This window comes from Furipterus horrens, unplaced genomic scaffold (assembly GCF_987537825.1).
Source record: "Furipterus horrens unplaced genomic scaffold, mFurHor1.1.pri manual_scaffold_5, whole genome shotgun sequence".
Classification (NCBI taxonomy): Eukaryota; Metazoa; Chordata; class Mammalia; order Chiroptera; family Furipteridae; genus Furipterus; species Furipterus horrens.
This window is the reverse complement of record NW_028327175.1, coordinates 119,738,968-119,760,149: the sequence shown is the minus strand read 5'-3', so window position 1 is coordinate 119,760,149 and position 21,182 is coordinate 119,738,968. Positions and strand designations below refer to the sequence as shown.

General features: G+C 44.4%; 1 protein-coding gene across 5 annotated transcripts in view; it reads right to left on the bottom strand.

Annotated features, from left to right (window-relative positions):
• Positions 1-21,182, bottom strand: part of AXIN1 (axin 1) — an 85,489-nt gene that overhangs the window by 18,839 nt on the left and 45,468 nt on the right. For 2 of the 5 annotated variants that reach the window (XM_090277390.1, XM_090277386.1), the window contains 4 exons: positions 15,378-15,485; positions 13,431-13,571; positions 4,038-4,134; positions 258-395 (listed from right to left, as the gene is read on the bottom strand). In XM_090277390.1, coding sequence (XP_090133516.1) covers positions 258-395; positions 4,038-4,134; positions 13,431-13,571; positions 15,378-15,485 — 484 coding nt within the window. The remainder of the gene's footprint in view (positions 1-257; positions 396-4,037; positions 4,135-13,430; positions 13,572-15,377; positions 15,486-21,182) is intronic. The other 3 variants (XM_090277391.1, XM_090277387.1, XM_090277389.1) reach the window with 2 other exon arrangements.

The following is a 21,182-nucleotide window of genomic DNA, read 5'->3' as shown; positions in this document are numbered from 1 at the left end:
CCATAAGGACCTCTTCCCAGGGAGACAGCCCAGAAAAGGAATAGGGGTGGGGTGCTGTGCAAGGGATATGCATCATAGGACAGCATGACTTGGCTAGCCACCAAGACAGGTCAAAGCATGTGAGGAGCCAGTGTGTAGTTAAGTAGGGAGAAGGGGGCTCTGAGAGAACTTGGAGGAGGCCCCTTGGGGCCTGAAACTGTAATAAAATAACTCAAAAACTACGATGTGCATGCCCTCCCTGACTGAGACTCACTCACCATACGCACACGCTTCAGTCGCTCCTCCAGCTTTTCCTCTGCCTCCCGAGTCCGCTGCACAGCCTCCAGGCGGTGGATGAGCTCCGCAGCAAACTTCTGGGGCTCCACACGTATTTCCTTTGGTATTCGGTAAGTACGCTGCAAGGAGACACCACTGATTAGCTGGTCACGCACAGCTTTGAACTACCGTTCTCTGCGCCAATGTGGCATTCAAGTACTTTTTGGGTAGAGAAAATAATGTGCAATCTGAATTTTATTTTAAAGTGAGTGTTAACTTTTTCCCCCCTTTCACCTGGGAATCAACCTCCCCATGTCCCCTTTTCTCATCGAACTAGTATCTCCTTCACCCCGCCCTGATTCAGGGGTGAGACCGAAGCAGCGGCTCCCACAGCCACAGAATTAGACATTGAGCAGAGCAGAAGTTGGTCTCCTGGGGTCAGGTCATCAGGGCAACAACTGGCAGGATCCTGTGAGTATGCTCCGCACAGAGGGCCTCCCGAGACTGACCCCAAAAAGGGCTTCTAATACGATTGGCCAGGCCAAGACCCAGTGAGGCCTGGGGTCTGGACAGGTAGAGCTGCAAAGACCACAGAGGAGGGAGAGAAGGGAGACAGAGCCTAAAAAAAAAGAGCACCTGCAGGACCGATCCGCTCCCTGTAGTGCCTGCCCTGCACACAAGAGGGCAGCAGCCTCTGGCACTTAGGTGTGCAATGACCAGGCTATTGCAGGGTTGGCAGACATAAAATTCAGGGTACAGGAAAAAAGTCAGGCACAAAGGAGGACTATGAAGGACTTTCCTTTTCTAAGAATATAATTCTGCAATGTATTTTATAGTGATACACTGTATAACTCCTTTGGAGGGGATAGCTTTATTTTGAAGTAATTTCAAATTTAAAACAGTTACAAGAACAGCACAAGAACTCCTGTCCAGATGCCCCAACTGCTGATATTTCTCTCACACTGTCGTTCTCTCTCTCACACACACAGACACAATGCACATGTGCACACATATAGACACACACACTTCTCTGATCAAGTCAAGAACAGCACATATGATGACTACTTACTCCTAAACACTTTAGAGTGTATTTAACAATAACTCAGGGCAGTAGCTAAGTTGGTTAGAGTACCATCCAGATACGCCAAGGTTGTGGGTTCAATTCCCAGTCAGGGGACATACAGGAAATAACCAATGAGTGCTTAAATAAGTGGAACAACAAATCAATGTTTCTTTCTCTCTAAAATAACTTTAAAAACTTTAAAAAATATATTTAAAAAATATGCTTGGCTGGTGTGGCTCAGTGGATTGAGCGCTGGCCTGTGGACCAAAAGGATACCGGTTCAATTCCCAGTCAGGGCACATGCCTGGGTTGTGGGACAGATTCCTAGCTGGGGGCATGTGAAAGGCAACCGATTAATATTTCTCTTACATGTTAATGTTTCTTTCCTTCTCTTTCCTTCTAAAAAATAAACCAATAAAATCTCTAAAAATATATATGTAAATATATATACATGTATCTATCTATATATATAAATATATATATTTAAAAAATACCAATAGCCCAAGACATTAAAAAAAAAAAACCTACAACAGGACATTAAAAAATAAAAAAGAACTCTGATATACTATTGTTACTTAATTAGCAGATATTCCTCCAATTTCACCAGCTGTCCCAATGTCCTTTATAGCAAAACATGTTTTAAAAATCTAAGCAATCAAAGTGTAGGTGAGGGAAGGCTTAGGAGGGGGAGGGTCTGGAGGGGCCTTGGATGAGGAAGGAAGACAGGTGGAGGAAAGAGGTGGATGAGTTCTGTGGATGGACAGTGGCTATTTAGAACCCTGGTCTTAAGACATGGAACAAGGCCAGGAGAGAAGACCCAAGGTGAGGATGGGAGCCTGAGTGAATGTGGTGCCTCCTGTTGGTGGGCTCTGAGCACTGTCTTCATTCTGCTCACTTGTTTCTCATTTGCAAAACTGGAGTACAGACAATACCTAATACCACCACAGAAACTTGTAAGATTTGATTTAAAAATTACATGAAGGGTTCAGAGATAAACATCCATTGTGGGGCTGATGCTGACCATGATGGATTCAGAGTGAGCCACAGAAACCTTTGAGGGGCCTGGAGAGGGAAAGGAGCTGAGGACAAACCAGGACACCGGCTGATGCTTTGGGGGTGAAAAAAGTTGGTGTGGAAGGCCTGGCAGTGCCCAATACCAGGCAGGGATGTGTGCTGGAGATGAGACCAGATCCAAGAAGGGGCAGTCAGGTGTCTAGTGCTTCTAGAGAGAAGGTGGGCATGGCTGGTGAGCCCCAGGGGACTGGGCCAGTGAGGAGACCCTGGAAGGAGTGGGGCAATTGAACAGACAACAGAGCCATTTCTTATGTCCTGGAGACGTCCTGGCAGGAGGCACTGGGGCACTGGGCCGTTATCCCTCTCCTCAAAGGGGTAGTGTCCATCTGTCCTGACACTGATGACAGCACCCAACTCCTGACTCAGGAAGGCCTGGCAGGTCCTCCCCAGAACCTGCTTTTTCCCATCGTGAGAAAATATATTGTGAGGAGTTATTTGTGAGGGTAAAGATGCTTGTAGTGACCGTCTTGGCTCAGACCTAGGCTGCTCCAGATGACACAAGTAAGGCTCGGTGCTTCCCAAGTCACCTGCAGCACACACACACGTGCACACAAACACGTGTACATACACTCCACCCACAGTGTCTTCCACTTTTCCCAAAGCAGATGCCATCAGTGCCTAGAGTAGGCCAAATCTGTGCCAAGGGAAGTGATAAAGTGTTTGACCATTTTTTTCCCAGAAGGACAAACCAATATCTTTTCTTTTCAACCACAAACAATCATTTTTCTTATTTGGAAATTAAAGTACCTCCAGAGACCCTAATCAAGGAATCCTGATTAAGGATGGATGTGTTCTGTGATCCCAAGAAATAACCACTTTCCCTGCCCAGAAACTGCAAATTAGTGGCCTGAGTTGCCCTTGGATGCTGCAGTTACCAATGGGTTGAAAATGCTACTGGAAAGTTTTTCTTATCTTCCCCTAAAAGACTTTCCTGTTCGAAGTCATTGTGTCAAAATAAGAAAAGCTAATCAGTCTGTTCATCAACAAAGAAACTCTCTGCAGGTGGAGACAAGCTGCGCCCTGCCCTGCTTAACGCTGGGTTCTGTGAACCCCCACAAGCAGAACTGCTATCACCTTTTAATTTTTATCTAAGTGGTGAAGCTGAGGCAGCTCTGAAGTCAGGATGCCCATGTGTTAACTCCCACCATTCAGCCACAGAAAAGCTGATGCCTCATTTCATCTTGAACAAGGAAGCACTCACAATAACTCGGGATGGGAGCACCTGAGACACTTCCAGGCTTTCTGACAAAGCCATAGTCAGGTAGCCGAGCAAGAGCCAGGCCTAGATGCTGAGTTTGCAAGGAAGACTTAGAGCTGCTCTCCCACCTCAAGGAAAATCATCTCCTCAACATAGTGAGAAAAGACTGCACAGTGGACACTGCATAAGGACATTCCCTTCTCTTCAGAACTGACTCTGCAGGCTGGACCCTACCAGCCTCCCCCTTTAGCCTGTAGGGTGTGACCAAGTGTGGCCATGATATACCTGACCCTGAGCTGAGCTCACAGGAACACAGGTGCCTTTCCCCCTGGCCATGGCCAAAGCAGCTTAGTTGGACTGGGGAAAAGAGATGGGCACAGGTCTGAGATGACTGGTGTGTCCCAAACTCACGGACAGAAAGGGTGATGACTATGCAGTGGAACTTACAGGAATATGAGGTAGAGGAACCCGCCCATTGACCTGGACACTCTCTTGCATCTCCCGGCGGTGCTGCTTGCGGATCCTGTAGGGTGGGATTCCATCCCTGCCAAAAAAAAAAAAAAAAAAAGCCTGACATGAGTACACATAGGGCAAGTCCACAAAGCACAGCTGTGCTGGCTTTACCATGGGCAGGGCCTGTGGGGCCTGGTTTTCTAAGGCCTGATAACTACGAAAGGTTTTTACATTTTTAAAGCGAGGGAGGAGTATATGCCAGAGACTGCATGTGGCCATAAAGCCTAAAATATTTGCTAATGGTTCTTTACAGAAAACATTTGCTGACCCCTGCTTTATTGCCCAGGCAGGACTTGGTGTGCCTACCTGGGAGAGGTGCTCTACATGGATGGAAAACAGTTGAGGGCTGCAAACCGGGCAGCGAAGACAATCTAGACCACAGTAGAAGAGATTTCCAAAGTTCCATTATTCTACTTTTTCCAGGGTAAATTGGTCAGGCAGGGCACTCTCTCTGAGATACTCAAATTAGTTTTCTTGACGTAAATTTTAGCTATGAACTTTTTTGAAAATTATGGTAAAAATATAAATCAAATTATATAGTCTTTAAGATAACTAAATGCACTTACTCCAGATGCCAGATTTCACACATAATTCACTGCACATGTGCAATCTCTTAAAAGTCTGCAGTCCTATCCCTGCCATTTAAAAACTACCCTGGGGGGAATTCCAGGCAAGATGGAGGCTTAGACAGACAAGCTGTGTCTCCCTCCACAACTAGGAAGGAATACAGCTACATCAAAACTAGAGACAACCAGAAGTTCCAGAATTTCGAGCTGCATCGAAGTCCAACAAACAAAGATATAAAGAAGAAATACTCATTCGGACAGGTAGGAGGGGCAGAGCCGGGTGGAGAGGACTCGGTGTGGTGGCGGCAGCAGCAGACTGGCGGAAAGCGCAGTCACATGTTTTAAAAAGTCGGGAGGGACACCTGGGGAGAACTCCCAGCACCAGACCAGACTGCACAGTTCATGGTATCAGCGCCGGGGAAAATAAAGCCTCACTGCTTTTGACTGAGCAAACCAGTGGGGGTTGGGGCAGAGGAAGAAACTGCCAGTCTCTCAGCAGAGCCCGCTTGTTTAAAGGGCCCCCACGGTCCTAGAACATCCTCAGACCCACCCATTCTGGGAATGACAGCCAGAGCAACAACTAGAGGGGTGCCAGTCCCATACAGAAGTGGGAGAAGTTCCTAGAAAAGGGGCGAGTGCTGAACAAGTGGCATTGTTCCCTCATACCCTTCTGCCACACACAACGCCACAACGTGGTGAACTGGGTCGCCATGTAGATGAATATCTAAGGCGCTGCCCCTTACAATGTAACAGGAGCGACAGCTCTACCTGGGACGCAGAGGCAAACAAGCACAGGAGCCTTTCAAGATGAGGAGACAGAGAAGTATGGCCCAAAAGACGGAATGGATCAAAGTTCCAGGGGAGAACTAAGCGATGAGGAGATAGCCAACCTAACAGATGAGGAGATAGCCAATCTAATAAACGTAGAGTTCAAAACACTGGTGATAAAGATGGTCACAGGCTTGACAGATATGCTTAACTATAACAGACGCATAAGGGAAGAAGTGAAGGCTATGCTAAATGAAACAAAGGAAAATACACACAAAACCAATGGTGAAGGGAAGGAAACCAAAGTTCAAATCAATGATTTGGAACATAAGGAAGAAAAAAAATAGTCAACCAGTACAGAATGAGGAAACAAGAATTGAAAAAAAATGAGAGGCTTAGGAACCTCTGGGACAACTTTAAACATGCCAACATCTGAATCATAGGGTCCCAGAAGGAGAAGAGGAAGAGCAAGAAATTGAAAGCTTAAGTAAAAAAACAATGAAGGAAAACTTCCCAAATTTGGCGAATGAAATAGACATACAAGTCCAGGAAGCACAGAGAGTCCCGGGCGAGCTGGACCCAGAGGGGACCACACCAAGACACATCATCATTAAAATGCCAAAGGTGAAAGATAAAGAGGGAATCCTAAAAGGAGCAAGAGAGAAGAGGAGAGATGCCTATAAAAGAGTGCCTATGGGACTATCAGCTGATTTCTCAAGGGACACTTTGCAGGCAAGAAGGGACTGGCAAGCAGTATTCAATCTGATGAAAAGCAAGGACCTACAATCAAGATTACTCTATCCAGCAAAGCTATCATTTAAAATGGAAGGGCAGATGAAGTGCTTCCCAGACAAGGTAAAGCTAAAAGAGTTCATCATCACCAAGATACTATTTAATGAAATGTCAAGGGGACTTACTTAAGAAAAAAGATAAAAATTATGAACACTAAAATGACAACAAACTCACAACTATCAACAACTGAATCAAAAATAAAAACAAAATCCAACTAAGCAAACCAGAATAGGAACAGATTCATAGGTATGGGGATCAGCTGAAGGGGAAGGGAGAAAAAGGGGGAAATGGTACAGGGATTAACAAGCATAATTGGTTGGTACAAAATAAACAGGGGGAAGTTAAGAATAATATAGGAAAGGGTGAGGCCAAAGAACTTATAAGCATGACCCATGGACATGAACTAAGGGGGGTTGGAATTGCTGGACGGAAGCGGGGTACTGGGCGGAGGTAAGCGGGGTACTGGGCAGAGGGGAGCAAGGGGGATAAAATTGGGACTACTGTAACAACATAATAAAATATACTTTAAAAATAAATAAATAAATAAAAATAAAAGCTACTCTGAGGAGCTCTGTGGCTATCCAGAGCCAGGGTACAAGAAGATACACTAAAACCCAGCCCAGGACAACTAGTGGTTTCTCTGGGTTCCCACTTCCTTCCCACTGAAGGAGCCTCACTGGGCCTCCCTGCTCTCCATGGTGCAGAGAATGTGTATGTGGGATCCTGACCCTCTTGACTCCTTCCCAAGCACTGCCCGCAAGGGAGGCCACACTGCCAACACAGGGCTGCTCTTACTGTCAGGCTGACGTAAACATGTAGCCAGGATGACTCCAACCATAGTTTAACTGCAGGATGGCCTAGTAAAGCCGCCACCTTGCCCCTCGTTGCCCAGCACACGGCTTGGTGTGTCCTGTCCGAGGCAGTCCCACACGTGCCAGCTCAGCAACTTCATGGGCAGGCAGGACTGTAACATTCTCCTCAGAGCCCTGGTCTTGGTGGAAAAGATGAGCTTTGAAGCAGGGCAGAGAGAGGCTGTGATGGCCTCTCCCTATCACTGCCTCAGTGTCCTTGGCTATCAGGGCACCAAATGGGTACTGCAGTACAACTGCCTCAGGGGCACTCAAGAGAACAGGTGTAAAGGAACAAGTGAGTCAAATACATTTAAAATGTCTTTACATGCCCCTAGGGTTTTGTTCAGGTGTCCTGAACCACCAACTTGTCTGTTTTTCATATAGTACTTTAATTGGGCACTTAAAAATGCCACACACCTTTATGGATTAGGCTCTGTTCCCAGACACCTATGCCAAAGTCCACAAACTACTACAGTGGTCTGTCGTTTTTGTCATGTGGCTGAGATGCTGAGTGCAGCTGCCCCACAAATAACTGGGATAAAACACACAATCTTATTTTTTGCGTCTAATAATTATTCAAACGTCACCATTTTACATTACAAATTCTTGACTATTCCTACATTTCTGATACTCCATATAAACCCAGATGAACAGAATACCAGAGGGAAAATACTTAAAACTTTCAAATCTTCCCTTTAGGAAACATATTTTCTTGGAGAGAATTAAGATACTTTTAGAGAAAATTGAAAATTGTGTAGGCAGATTAACTTTGATTTTAGGAACGGTGTGTCAGGGAAGAAGAAAACCAGATGCTATAAACGCAATACATCTTGTGCTTCCAGCTGCTTGTGGGGCCTCTGTAGGGCTGCAGCTGGATGTAACTATTTTACATGATACTTTATATTTGTGGCAAGTACTGCTCGAAAGCCCAGTAGTAATTTCAAGTAAGAAGTTGCTAAAAATATGTCAACATTTTATCTTAAAAATTCAAAATAAAAGAAAATGAAATGGTCCATGAGAAATACCACATATAAAAGCTCAACCCGATGGGACAGCTCCATCTAGTGACGTCACCACCATATGGTCAACAAAAGGGAAGAAAGAGCCCAAGACTTGCAATGATTGGGGACTGGCTAAGTTTGGTTCAGTAATAGGTTTTTTGTTTTTCTTAATTTATTTATTTTTAGAGAGAGGGGAAGGGAGGGAGAAAGCGGGAGAGAAACATCAATGTGCAAGAGAAACATATACTGGAAGCCTCTCGCCCGCCCCAACCTGGGGACCTGGCCTGCAACCCAGGCATGTGCCCTGACTGGAAATTGAACCAGCAACCTTTTAGTTCCCAGGCCAGCACTCAAATCCATTGAGCCACACCAGCCAGGGCCAGAAATAGTTTATGATAATCTATCCTGTATACTAAATTTCAGTGTCAGAAGAATCCTTAAAGACATAGGCAAATAATGGGCAGAGGACCTGAACAGACACTTCTCCAAAGAGAACATACAGATGGCTAACAGACATATGAAAATATGCTCAACATCATTAATCATCAGAGAAATACAAATGAAAACCACTATGAAATATCACCTCATACCTGTCAGATATAGCTATCATCAATAAATCAACAAATAACAAGTGTTGGTGAGGATATGGAGAAAAGGGAATCCTTGTGCAGCTACTATGAAAAATAGCATGGGAAGTCCTCAAAAAATTTAAAATGGTACTGCTTTATGACCCAGCGATTCCACTTCTGGGTACATAACTGAAGAAACCCAAAGCACTAATTCAAAAGAATATATGCACCCCTCTCATCATAGCAGTGTTATTTACAACAGTCAAGATATGTAAGCTTCCCAAGTGTCCATAAACAGACGAGTGGATAAAAAAGTTGTGGTACATATATACAATGGAACATTACTCAGCCATAAAAAATAATGAAATCTTACCAGTTGCTACAGCATGGATGGACCTAGAGGGTATTATATTAACGGAAATGTCAGTCAGCAAAAGGCTAATACTATATGATTTTACTTACATGTGGAATCTAAACAACAAAATAAACAAACAAAATAGAAACAGTCACATAGGTACAGAGAACAGACTGATGGCTGCCAGAGGGGAGGAGGTTTGGGGGACTGAGGGGCTGCAGGAAAAGGTGAAGGGAATAAGACATTGGTAGTTACAAAATAGTCACGGGAATATAAAGTACAGCACTGGGAATCTAGTCAGTAATGTTCTAATAACTGTATGGTGACAGGTGGGTACTGGAAATATTGGGGGACTACTTTGTAAAGTATATGATTGTCTAACCACTTTGCTGTACACCTGAAACTAATAAAATAATATTGTATGTAAACTATAATTTAAAAATAAAATATAAATTTAAACATTCATTTTTTAAATTGTATTTTATTGATTATGCTATCACAGCCGTCCTGATTTTTCCCTTCTCAACCCCTCTACCCAGCAGCCCCCACTCCCTCAGGCAATCCCCACACCATTGTTCATGTCCGTGGCTCATGCATGTAAGTCCTTTGCTACTCCACTTCCTACATTGTACTTTACATCCTCATGGCTATCCTGTAACTACCTGTTTGTACTTATTAATCCCCTCACCTGTTCACCCATTCCTCCACAACCCTCTCTCATCTGGCAACTATTGAAAGGCTCTCTGTATACATGATTTTGTCTCTGTTCTTCTTGTTTGCTTAGTTTTTTAGATTCAATTGTTGATAGATATGAATTTATTGCCCTTTTATCATTCATAGTTTTGATATTCTTCTTTTTCTTTAATAAGTCCCTTTAACATTTCATTTAATAATGGTTTGATGATGAACTCCTTTAGTTTTTTCTTGTCTGAGAAGCTCTTTATCTGCCCTTCCATTCTAAATGATAGCTTTGCTGAGTAGAGCAATGTCAGCTGTAGGTCCCTGCTTTTCATGACTTCAACTATTTCTTGCCAATCCCTTCTAGCCTGCAAAGATTCTTTTGAGAAATCAGCTGACAGTCTTATGGGAACTCCCCTGTAGGTAACAAACTGCTTTTCTCTTGCTGCTTTTAAGATTCTCTCTTCATCTTTCACCTTTGGCATTTTAATTATGATGTGTTTTGGTGTGGTCCTTGTTTGGGACTCTGTGCTTCCTGGACTTATATGTCTACTTCTTTCACCAAATTAGGGAAGTTTTCTTTCATTATTTTTTCAAACAAGTTTTCAATTTCTTGCTCTTTCTCTTCTCCTTCCAGCACCCCTATGATTTGGAAGGTGGTACATTTGAACATGTCCCAGAGGCTCCTTAGCCTTCTTTTTTTAAAAATTTTTTCTTCTTCTTGCTGTTTAGCTCTTTTTCTGGAGTTCTGATCTGTTCTTTCATTTGGGCCCTATTTTTTTTAATCCCCTCATTTTGGCAGCCTCCCTGTGTCTTGGTAGTGTGGCCTAATGTAGTAGATGTCCTATAGGGTCCAGTGTAACAGCCTCCTCTATCACCCAAGCTGGGTACTCAAGGTGCGCCCTTTGTGTGGGCTGAGTACACCCTCCTCTTGTAGTTGAGCTTTGGTTGCTGTTGTCAGGTAAATGAGAAGTATTTACCCAGGCCAGTCAGCTGCAAGGACTGGCTGTGACCACTTACCAACAACCTCTGCCTTCTGCGGTGGATCAGTTGTGCAGGTGCAGGGTGGTGGTGCTCTGACGTGGTCTGTAGCTGTCCACTGGGTGCACTGGCCCTGAGGTTTCTCAGGTGGTGGAGGCCAAGGGTAGCCCCCACCTGTGTTTTGCCCGTGGCCGCACTGCCTGAGCTATAAAGCAATCTGAGATGGCTGATACATGTGCTGGGCTTGGAGATTCCCAGGCGAAGCCAAGCTGTGAATCTAGGCTGGCTGCTGCTAGTGCTGGGCCTGGGGCTCACTGAGGTCAGCTGTTGCTTGTTTGAGAGCATTTAGGAAGTTGTGAAGCATGAGCCAAGGCCAGCCATTTATATGGAAAAGGAACTTGGGTGGGCCTATAAGTTAGGTGGGACAGAGTCTCTAGGGATCTCCAAAGTGGTCAAACAGTGTTAGCCAGGTTGATGGAGTCTGAGATTTGGCACCAGATTGCCAGCTCAGTGGCTCTGTAGGGGTAGGGCTCAGAAAAGAGACAATCACCTCTGCTCACCTTGATGCCAGACACTTCAGTTTCTCCCTGTACGTCACTGGTGCTTTTTAAGCTGCTACCCTGGTGCTGGAACTCAGAGGGAGTGAGTCTGAGTACGTGAGTACATGTCCAGATTCTTTAAGAGGAACTGCTTGGGGGTCCAGAAGTTTCTTCCACCGACTCAATCCTGGTGTTTGCAGCCAGAAGTTATGGGGACTTATCTTCTTGTCACTGGAACCCTGGGCTGGGGGGCCTGGTGTGGAGCTGGGACTCCTCACTCCTGAGATATCTGTCTTGAGTTTCTATCCACCACACGTGAGAGTGGGACCAGCCCATTCCATATCTGCGCCCCTTCTTCAAGTCTGGATGGATGTAGTTTCTTTAATTCCGTAGTTGTCAGTCTTCCATTCAGCTCGACTTCTGACAGTTCTGAGTGATAGCTTTTCTGCATTTTAGTTCTAATTTTGATGTGGTTGTGTGAAGAAGTGAGCCATGTCGGCCTAAGCCACCATCTTGACCTGAAGTTCAATTGCCCAAACATTCATTTAACAAATATTGACTGAATTTCTACTACTATGACTGGTTTTGAGAATTTTAAGAGGATCAATCAACAACATATTCAAGAATGTTTATAAATGAGATTTTTTAAAAAGACAGGCATTGAAAGGCATAAACTATAAAAAGTGGTACACAATTTAAAAGCATGTATTCACCTACAAAAATATGGCTTTAGCAGACTTTTTTTTCTTTCTTATTTAAATCTATGACTCCTCAAACTTTTCAAACTGGATGGGGAATAAGTGTCCCTGTGACCACTTGACAGCTGCTTCCCCAGACCAGCTGGGAGTTCTGGCTATAACCTTATTCGGTCTCAGTCTTGTGGGGAAAGGACCCTGAAGACTGTGGTCAGTGGGCTCATACCTGCTCACTGTCACAGCCAAAGGCTTCCTGGCCCTGACACTGAAGGATGCCCAGGAGTTAGTCCCTACCCCTAGGTTCCTACCCTGAGTAGATACTTCCTATCAGTGCTACTGGTCAGGTGGCGAATGGCAAAAGGACTGAAAGCTGGGCAAGCCTGACATTATGAGCAGCAAGGTCAAGACCCCAAATGACCTCAGTAGGTGCAACAGGTAATGCCCCGATCTAGTAAGACAGTGTTTGACACCACCAGGCTTCTAATGTGCACCTGCATGCCAACAAGCCACCTGCCAAGTGAAGGAGAAGGTATCAGAAAACAGTTTTCCACAATGGGAGGGCTTCCCTGGAGAGGATATGAAAGATATGTTGTCACCACTGAGGGACACAGAGGCTCAATGTGGTTCTGTATGGTCACTGAGACTTCTCAGACATGTGATGCCCCAGTTGCAGTCTCTGAAACATCTGGGCAGTGGGCCAGCACAGAACCAGCTGCACCAACTTCCTCTCTTGCTCCCATCTCCCTGTCCCCACACAGTGAAATGACAGGGACTGTCAACTGTATGATAATTTCTAAATTTAAAAAAACTGACAAGTGCAGAACAGTGTCAACAAGAAATGCACCTGCACAGCAGTGCAGCCTTTCAGGGATGGCACCAGGGTCACATCTGCCTGGGTAGGCAAAGGCCCTGCTTGGCTGCTAACCAGTGCCGATCTTTATTTATTTATCCATCCATCCTCACCCAAGAACATGCTTACTGATCTCAGAGAAAGGGGAAGGAAGGAAAAGAGAGAGGTAGAGAAACATCGATCAGCTGCTTCCTGTATACATCCCGACCGGGGACTGAACCCGCAGCCTAGGCATGTGCCCCAACCGGAAATTGAACCTGCAACCTTTTGGCTTATGGGACAACGTTCCAACCAACTGAGCCACACCAGCCTGGGCACATAATGCCAATCTTTAAAGTGAAGCCCCAGACTACAAAAACCAAAGAGAAAATAAGAACCAAAGTGCCCTAGACCAGGCAGCCCTGGGATTTGTTTCAACGTCACCCCATGGTTTCCCCTCATCCAAAGGTTCTGTACCCTCGGTCTTAGAGAGAAGCAACTTAACGCAAAACTCAATTCTAGTTTTACGTTAGGACTTTTACTGACACTTCCTACAACGCAGCTTGTCCATTTGTATGTCAGATACACTAACACTAAGTTGGGGTGAGGGCCACAAGTCACTTTCCATGAAGACAAAACCCCTTGCTGGGACTGACACAGGCTGCTGTGCTCTGCTGCACTCACCCAGGCAGGGGGGACTTACACACTGCTGTCAGTGAGGGACAGGCTGTCTGCATCACTGGAGAGGCTCTGCTGCTCACTGTCATTGGTGCTGGTGGCTGGAGCAAGGGCATAGCCGGAGTTGACATAGTAGGGGTTGACAGGCTCCCGCCAGGATCCATATCTGCAAACAAGGAGGGCACGTCAGCAGCAGCCCAATGTCTTGTATTAATCCATTTTCAGAATCATATGGATATCCTTATACATGAACTACAAATGCAAACAATTCAAGAAAACAAACAAAAAAGGCTGATATCTTCATCCTGCCTCCCATCCCCCCAGGAGGATCAGTTAAGCCCTAGGCATCTTCCAGATCTTTCCTCTGCATTGAGGCAGGTGTGTAAGTAAACACATATTATCATTTGGGTTTGTGTTTTTATGAATGTAACTAGGAACAGGACATGGGTGTTCTGCTCTTCCTTCTTCTAAAGAGCAGACTTATTTGCTGCAAAGCACACCCAACCTGAGTATTATAGTAACAGTATACCCTTGATGCCCACGACTCTGTGTGGTTCTCATGAGAGCTTGATGACAGTAGGCCACGACCCCTTCAAGGGGGTCACAGAGCCAGTCAGGACTCCTGTGCATTAGTCTGAGAACTGCCACAGGATGGAACATTGGGGACAGTGGGGGAGAAGGTACCTGTGGGTTTAACATTGGCTCCGTGCTGCCCTCCAGTCACTTCCTACTAGAATCAGTCGCTTCCTGGGTGGAGTTCACCTCCACTTGTCATGTCATCAGCCAGAAAGTGACATTTCATTTCAGTTTTCATTTCCCTGATTAACAGGCAGGCTGGCAGTTTTGGGTGTCATTTAAATTCCTTTCTCTCTAAGTTACCTATTCACACCTTTTGTCCATTTTCCATTGTGCTGCTTATGAGTTTCTTAGTGATTTACATCAATCTTTTTTTTTTTTTAAGATTTTATTTATTTATTTTTAGAGAGGGGGAAGGGAGGGAGAGAGGGACAGAAACACCAATGTGTGGTTGCCTCTTGCACACCATCAACTGGGGACCTGGCTGGCAACCCAGGCATGTGCCCTGACTGGGAATTGAACTGGTGACCTTTCGGTTCGCAGGCTGGCAGTCAATCCACTGAGCCACACCAGCCAGGGAACATCAATCTTTAAATATTTTTACTATCAACCTCTGGCTACAGATGCAAAAAAAATGTTTTCCCTAAACGCTCCCCCTCCCTTTTTAACTTTCCTTGTGTTGACTTTGATCATACAAAAGTGTTTTATTTCTATGAAATCAGATTTGCAACCTCTTCCTTTATAGATATTTTCCTGTCTTACATAGGTAGGCCTTCCTTAGTCCAAGATTTAAAATATATTCTTCTATATATCTTCAAATGCTTCAGTTTTTTTAAAATTTAGATCTTTACCTAAAATGAATCTGTATGTAAAATCTAGTTCACTTTCTTATAACAAAATGAAAAGCTAGTTGTTAGCACTAAGTACTGAATCTTTCTCTGCATTATATCTGAACTTCTGTCACACATGCATCCATTTTGGCGTCTACACTAATCCACTGATCTATCTACACATTAGCTTTCCTGACCCAACACCACCTCTTCTTCCCAAAGACTCTGCCCTGCATCTGTCAGGTCTCCATAGTCATGCTGAAGTCAGAAAGGACTATCGTTCTCTGAAGGCCCCGATGTCTGTGCAGGAGGTTGGTGTTTTCGTGCTGAATGCTCAGTGATGTGCACATTGGGCCCCAGTCACAGTCCTCACAGCCCCATCCTCACTTCTGATTACAGTTGCTGCTGACAGTACTTGAGCAATTGCTGTACTGGTGAATTACAGCCTGCACTGACTGCCAGGACCTGGGACAAGTCGCCTTGTCCTTCGGACTTCAGTGTCCTCCATGTAGAAAGAGGAGAGACCAGATTGTTTCTAAGCTGACAGAACCCCTGTGGATACTCACTGCCTGATGAACAGAACCTTCTGGAATCCTTGTTTCATGTCACGAACACACCTAGAAAATGGTGCTTTAACAAGACCGTGGGACAAGGTATTTTGGCATCTTGGATTCCTGTCACAGAGGATACATGGGGCTGTCACAAAGGCTACAGTGGGCTGGAAGGCAGGCCCCCAAATGAGGGCCATCTTCCCTGGGGGCCTTGGCAAGAGCAGCACCTGAGGCCACTAACACCAAAACAGTGCCAGCTATGGTCAGTGCTCCTCCTATTCCAGCCTTTGAGGTCACAGCGGTAGACAGTAACTTGGGCATATAACCTGCCAGCTCAGGAAGCAGATGCTCATCATGCTGGCACCACAGAGGGGGAACAGCACCCAGGGGGTAAGTCACTGTCCAACACCACAAAAAGCATTTCTGACCCACCCAATGCAGCTTGAGGGCATCCTTGGAGGCACTAACATGTTCTGGCCCAATGAGGGCAGAGGCAGGGCTACGAAGGATCCCGGGAACATGTCCCAAAGACTAATGGGACGGACGAGTACATCTTCAGCGATAAGGACAGTCTGTCCCTGGGTCTTCTCTGATTACACCTCTTTTTCTAGACTGTATCTGACTCAGACCAGACAAAATGGCACAAGTTTGCAACTTCACCTTCTTTAAGTATCGAAACTATTATTTTTTAAATGACAGTTATTCTTTTGGCACATAAAAAATAAAACCGACCCACTGACTGCTCTGAAAAGCCATCTTTGCGTTGTTCCTGTGTTTGCCTCACCACTCGCTGCATACACCTCCACTGCGCGCCTCCTCCTCAGTCGCTGCGGACTCCGGCAGTTTTCGCCAGAGTCCTCAAACTCTCACTTTTTTTAGAAATCCGCTGCATAGGATCACCAGTGTGCCCACCATGTCAGGACTTAAAGGAGAAGAAGGAAGTTGTGCAGGAGGCAGAGAATGGAAGAGATGCACCTGCTAAAGGCAATGCTGAGAATGAGGAAAATGGGGAGCAGGAGGCTGACAATGAGGTAGATGAAGAAGAGAAAGAAGGAAGGGAGGAGGAGGAGGAAGGTGATGGTGAGGAAGAGGATGGAGATGAAGATGAGGAGGCTGAGGCAGCTATGGGCAAACGACAGCTGACAATGATGAGGATGACGATGTAGACACCAAGAAGCAGAAGACAGATGAGGACAACTAGACAGCAAAAAAGGAAAAGTTAAACTTAAAAAAAGGCTGCTGTGACCTATTCACCCTCCACTTCCTGACTCAGAATCTAAACATGGTTACCTTCGAGTAGAGTCCCACCCGCCTGCCTGCCGGGGCAGCGCCACCCGCAGATGACATGCGCTCTCTACCATCCACCCAAAACCACACATGAATTTATAACTGGGGAGGAAAAAAACCAAAACTCCCAAGGCCCTGCTTTTTTTCTTAAAAGTACTTTAAAAAGGAAAATTTGTTTGTATTTTTTATTTACATTTTATATTTTTGTACATATTGTTAGGGGTCAGCCATTTTTAATGATCTCGGGATGACCAAACCAGCCTGTGGAGCACTCTCTGTCCTACTTCTAACTTTATTTGTGGTGTGACCATGTTCATTATAATCTCAAAGGAGAAAAAAAAACCTTGTAAAAAAAGCAAAAACAACAACAAAAAAGACAATCTTATTCCGAGCATTCCAGTAACTTTCTGTGTAAGTACTTAGCTGTACAATAAGTAGTTGTTTTGTATTAGAGAGTTAAAAGGCCAAAGATAAAAGGTTGTTTTTTTTCCCCCCTCTTTTTGTCTATGAAGTTGCTGTTTATTTTTTTTTGGCCTGTTTGACATATGTGTGAAACAATGTTGTCCCACCAATACACCAGAATTTTATTTTGCTGAGTTGTTCTAAAAAAATAAAATATAAAAAATAAAATAAAATAAAACCATTAAAAAAAAACACCATTAATAGTGTACCCTAACAGCCACTGTACTGAGATTCAAATTATAGCTTAAGTACTAAACTGTTTTTCAATTTCCTTTTTACATTTAAGGAATGTTAAATTTTGTTAACTTTTTAAAAACACCCATTTGATTAAATAAACAAAAAAACTCAAAGAGAAAAAGATGTCACAGCACTTACATTATGAAAGCACAAGCCCACAGATCATACTGAAGAGCCCTGCACAACCGCATGCGCCCACCTTTGCCTTCCCCCATGGGGCAGGAGCCACGTCGGGCAGGACCAAGCCTCAAACTTTAATGTGTCCAAGTCTGTCTGCCTTCCTCCTCTGACAGCTCCCAGACATGCCTTTCACACATACAGAAAATTCATCTTTAAGTTGATAAGCAGGGAAAACATGGATTCTTAATTTTCTATAGCTTCCAGTGCAGAGCAAATCCCACTACATACATGCACTCCAAGTTCCGAGAACAAAGGGAAGAGACAATAGAAGGGAGGAAGTGCTATCACCACCTACTTACCTTTTAATACACCGTATGCAGGCGTTTTGCGCCCACACATCATGGTGGGAGCAGGAGATTGTTTGAAATATGCACATGAATTCTGTAGTTATATAAAATCACTATAAATTGAAAACGACTGTGAATCTTCTTTATGAAACTTTTATTTTCTTACCTTAGAATGTATCCTTCATCGTTATTATGAAAAATAAAGGCACTCTACGCACAGTTTGCAAAAAATGTAATTTTCTGTGTCCTGCATACAATGTGTTAAAAGTGAAGCTGGCCCTGGCTGGTGTGGCTCAGTGGGTTGAGCGCCAGCCTGCAAATCTAAGGGTCAGTGGTTTGATTCCCAGTCAGAGAACGTGCCTGGGCTGCAGCCGCTTGTGGGCATCCAAGAGGCAACGAATCGATTCTCTCACACATCGATGTTTCTCTCTCCCTCTCTTTCTCCCTCACTTCCTCTCTCTTTGGAAATGAATAAATAAAACCTTAAAAAGAAAAAAAAAGTAAAGCTGGCTCTTGGGGACAGGTTAGTGCTCACCTCTTGCCATGGAAAATAGAGCTGCTGGTCTTTCACTGCAAGCTGATGTGACAAAGAAAATTCTGGCTAGTGGTCTGTGAGGAAATGTCATGTGAGGGACTAGGGACTCCAGGACCAGAGGCAGAAGGGAAGTGTGTGTGCGTGTATATGCATATGTGTGATGGTAAGCACACACAAACTACCACATTAATATGGGCACAGCAAATATGGCCAACACCCCAAGTGGTGCACCGAGGGAAATGTCCAGCTCCTCTGGAGCTTTCAAAGTACTCAGAATAAAACCTAACGAGACCCACACAAACATGCCCCCTGGGCCCTCGCCCTGCCTGTGTTGACTGCTCTTTGGCTGTTGTTCGCAGGACTTTCATTTTCCATCTTTCACATTTAACTTTTCTATGTTCTCTGACTTGTGTCTTTGTTAAGATCCAGTTTGACAGTTTTTTCTTTCAATTACATCAGTCAGTCCTGCTGCATTTAGTGTGATTTCTGAGAATGGGGCCAGTATCTTAACTTGCCTTCTGTTTGTCACATCTGTTCTATTTTCTTTTGTTCTTTCTTGTCTTCTTTTTGAGTATTTTTCATGTTCTATCTCCTCTCTCTAACAAACTAAACCCTTTTACTATTCTCCTTTTACTATTCTGATAGTGATTCCCATAAAGATGACAATAGGTAACCTTGATGTATCAAAGTTCAATCAAGTGCATTTACCTCTTCCCAGGCAGCACAGGTCAGAATTCCCTCCATTCACCTCCCCCAACCCCACACTAATGTGCTGCCTGGCATACTTTATTTTAATTCTATATATGTCTTAAATCCCACAGGACATTATTAGTATTGTTTTACCAGTTGAGAGTCACCTAGAGTGATTCATATATTTGTCCTTTCCTCTCTGCCTCCAGGAGTTTCTACCTGAGAATATTTTCCTTCTGCCTGAAGAACATCCTTAAGTATCTCCTTTAGTTAGAGGCTGCTGATGACAACTTTCTCAGTGTTTGTCGGTCTGAAACTGTATTTCCCCTTCATTCTTGAAAGACATTTTCACTGGGTTAGAATTCTACATTGGTGGTTATTTTCTTTTTACTTTCTTTTTCTTTTTTTTATTGTTGTTTTATTATAGCTGTCCCATTTCCCCCCCACTGCTCTCCCCTGCCCTGCCCACCTCCCCCCTTTCACACAGTCAATCCCCACCCTGTTGTCCATGTCCGTGGGTCACTTATATTAGTTCCTTGACTAGACCCTTCCCTTCTTTCCCCACTTCTCCCCTTCCCACCTCCCCTCAGGCCACTGTCAGTCTGTTCCTTGTTTCCATGCCTCTGCTTCTATTTTGTATTTTCAATTTCTATGGAAACTTGGGCGCTGCTGGTGGGAATGTAAAATGGTGTAACCACTATGGAACACAGTATAGTAACTCCTAAAAATTAAAACAGAATTACTGTATGACCCAGTTATTTCATTTCTTGGTATGTATCCAAAAGAATTAAAATCAGGGTCTTTAAGAGATCTGTATACCCAGGCACTTTGAAATGTTACTTGTCAGCTTCTCCACCTTTCACTTCTTAGAAGGTGATCAGGTAGAGCCCTGCCTGCCTGCCCCTCTGTGGATGCTGGAGGCAGGTTCTCAGACTGGCTGACAGCTCCTCCTCCTATCCCAGGTGCTAAGGCTGAAGTGAGGTATCACTCCTTTATTTGTAACTCACAGTGGCTCTGCTCTCATCACAGGCCAAAGGCAGCAGGCAGTTCAACCCATACAATACCAGTCACTAATCCAAAGGCCAAATTCAGATTTCCTCCACTGTTCCAGTAATGCCTTTAGAGCTATTTTTATTTCCCAATATCCAGGCCATAACTGTACATTGACTATCATGTGTCTTCAATCTCCTTTAACCTGGATTGGTCCACAGTCTTCACCCTTCCTGACCATGACATTCTCAAAAGTCTAGGCCAGTTATTCTGTAGAAGATCTTATTTTCTCACTGTGAGATTAACATCAGGCATTTTTGGCAGGAAATGAAAGAGATGATGCTGTATCACATCAAGAAGAATATCATGTTGGTTGGTCCCATACTAGCAGCAAACCAAGTGCCTGCCAAGTTTTTCCACTCTTAATTCACTATTTTTCCTTTATAATCAATATACAATTCATGGGGAGATACCTTGAGATTATGTACATACTCTAAACACCCAGTGATTTTCTAATGCCATCATTTGAGCTGTATTTATTAGTTGGCATTCTACTGTAAAGAAGACTTTAGCTCTGCCACATTTATTTATATCAGTGTGGACCTCGGATTTTTATTTATCCAGTAGATTATAATCCATTTTCATTTCTGCTCATACCCAATCATGGTCCCAATGGTCTGTGAATGCTTCCTTGCTCTTTGGCATGAGATCCCAGCTCATCCAGTACTTCCTTCCCTGGACCTGACAGATTTTTACCCAGTGGGTGTCTGTTAACTGCATTATCTATATCTCCATAGCTCTTTCTCTCACTTTTTATCCCTTTGTCTCGTATCCTTGAGGACCTGGCTACTTTTCATTTAGTACGTCACTATACTGGATGGACGGCCAGACACTGTGTGAAATCTTTCTGAACTAGCAGCCTAGGCCATGTTCCCACCATAGCACCCCCTTCCACATCTGTGTGTCCAGGGAAGGGCTCTGACACAAGAAGGGCAGGGGATGGTCGCTGGGCAGACAGAAACCTAGGACATGACCACTGGCTTCCAGAAAGATAAACCAAGGAGTGTGGCTTGAACTCTGGTGTATGTTGTCCATACCACATAAGAGAGGGCACATGGCTTTCATCACCTTGGGGACAAGGGGCAAACACGC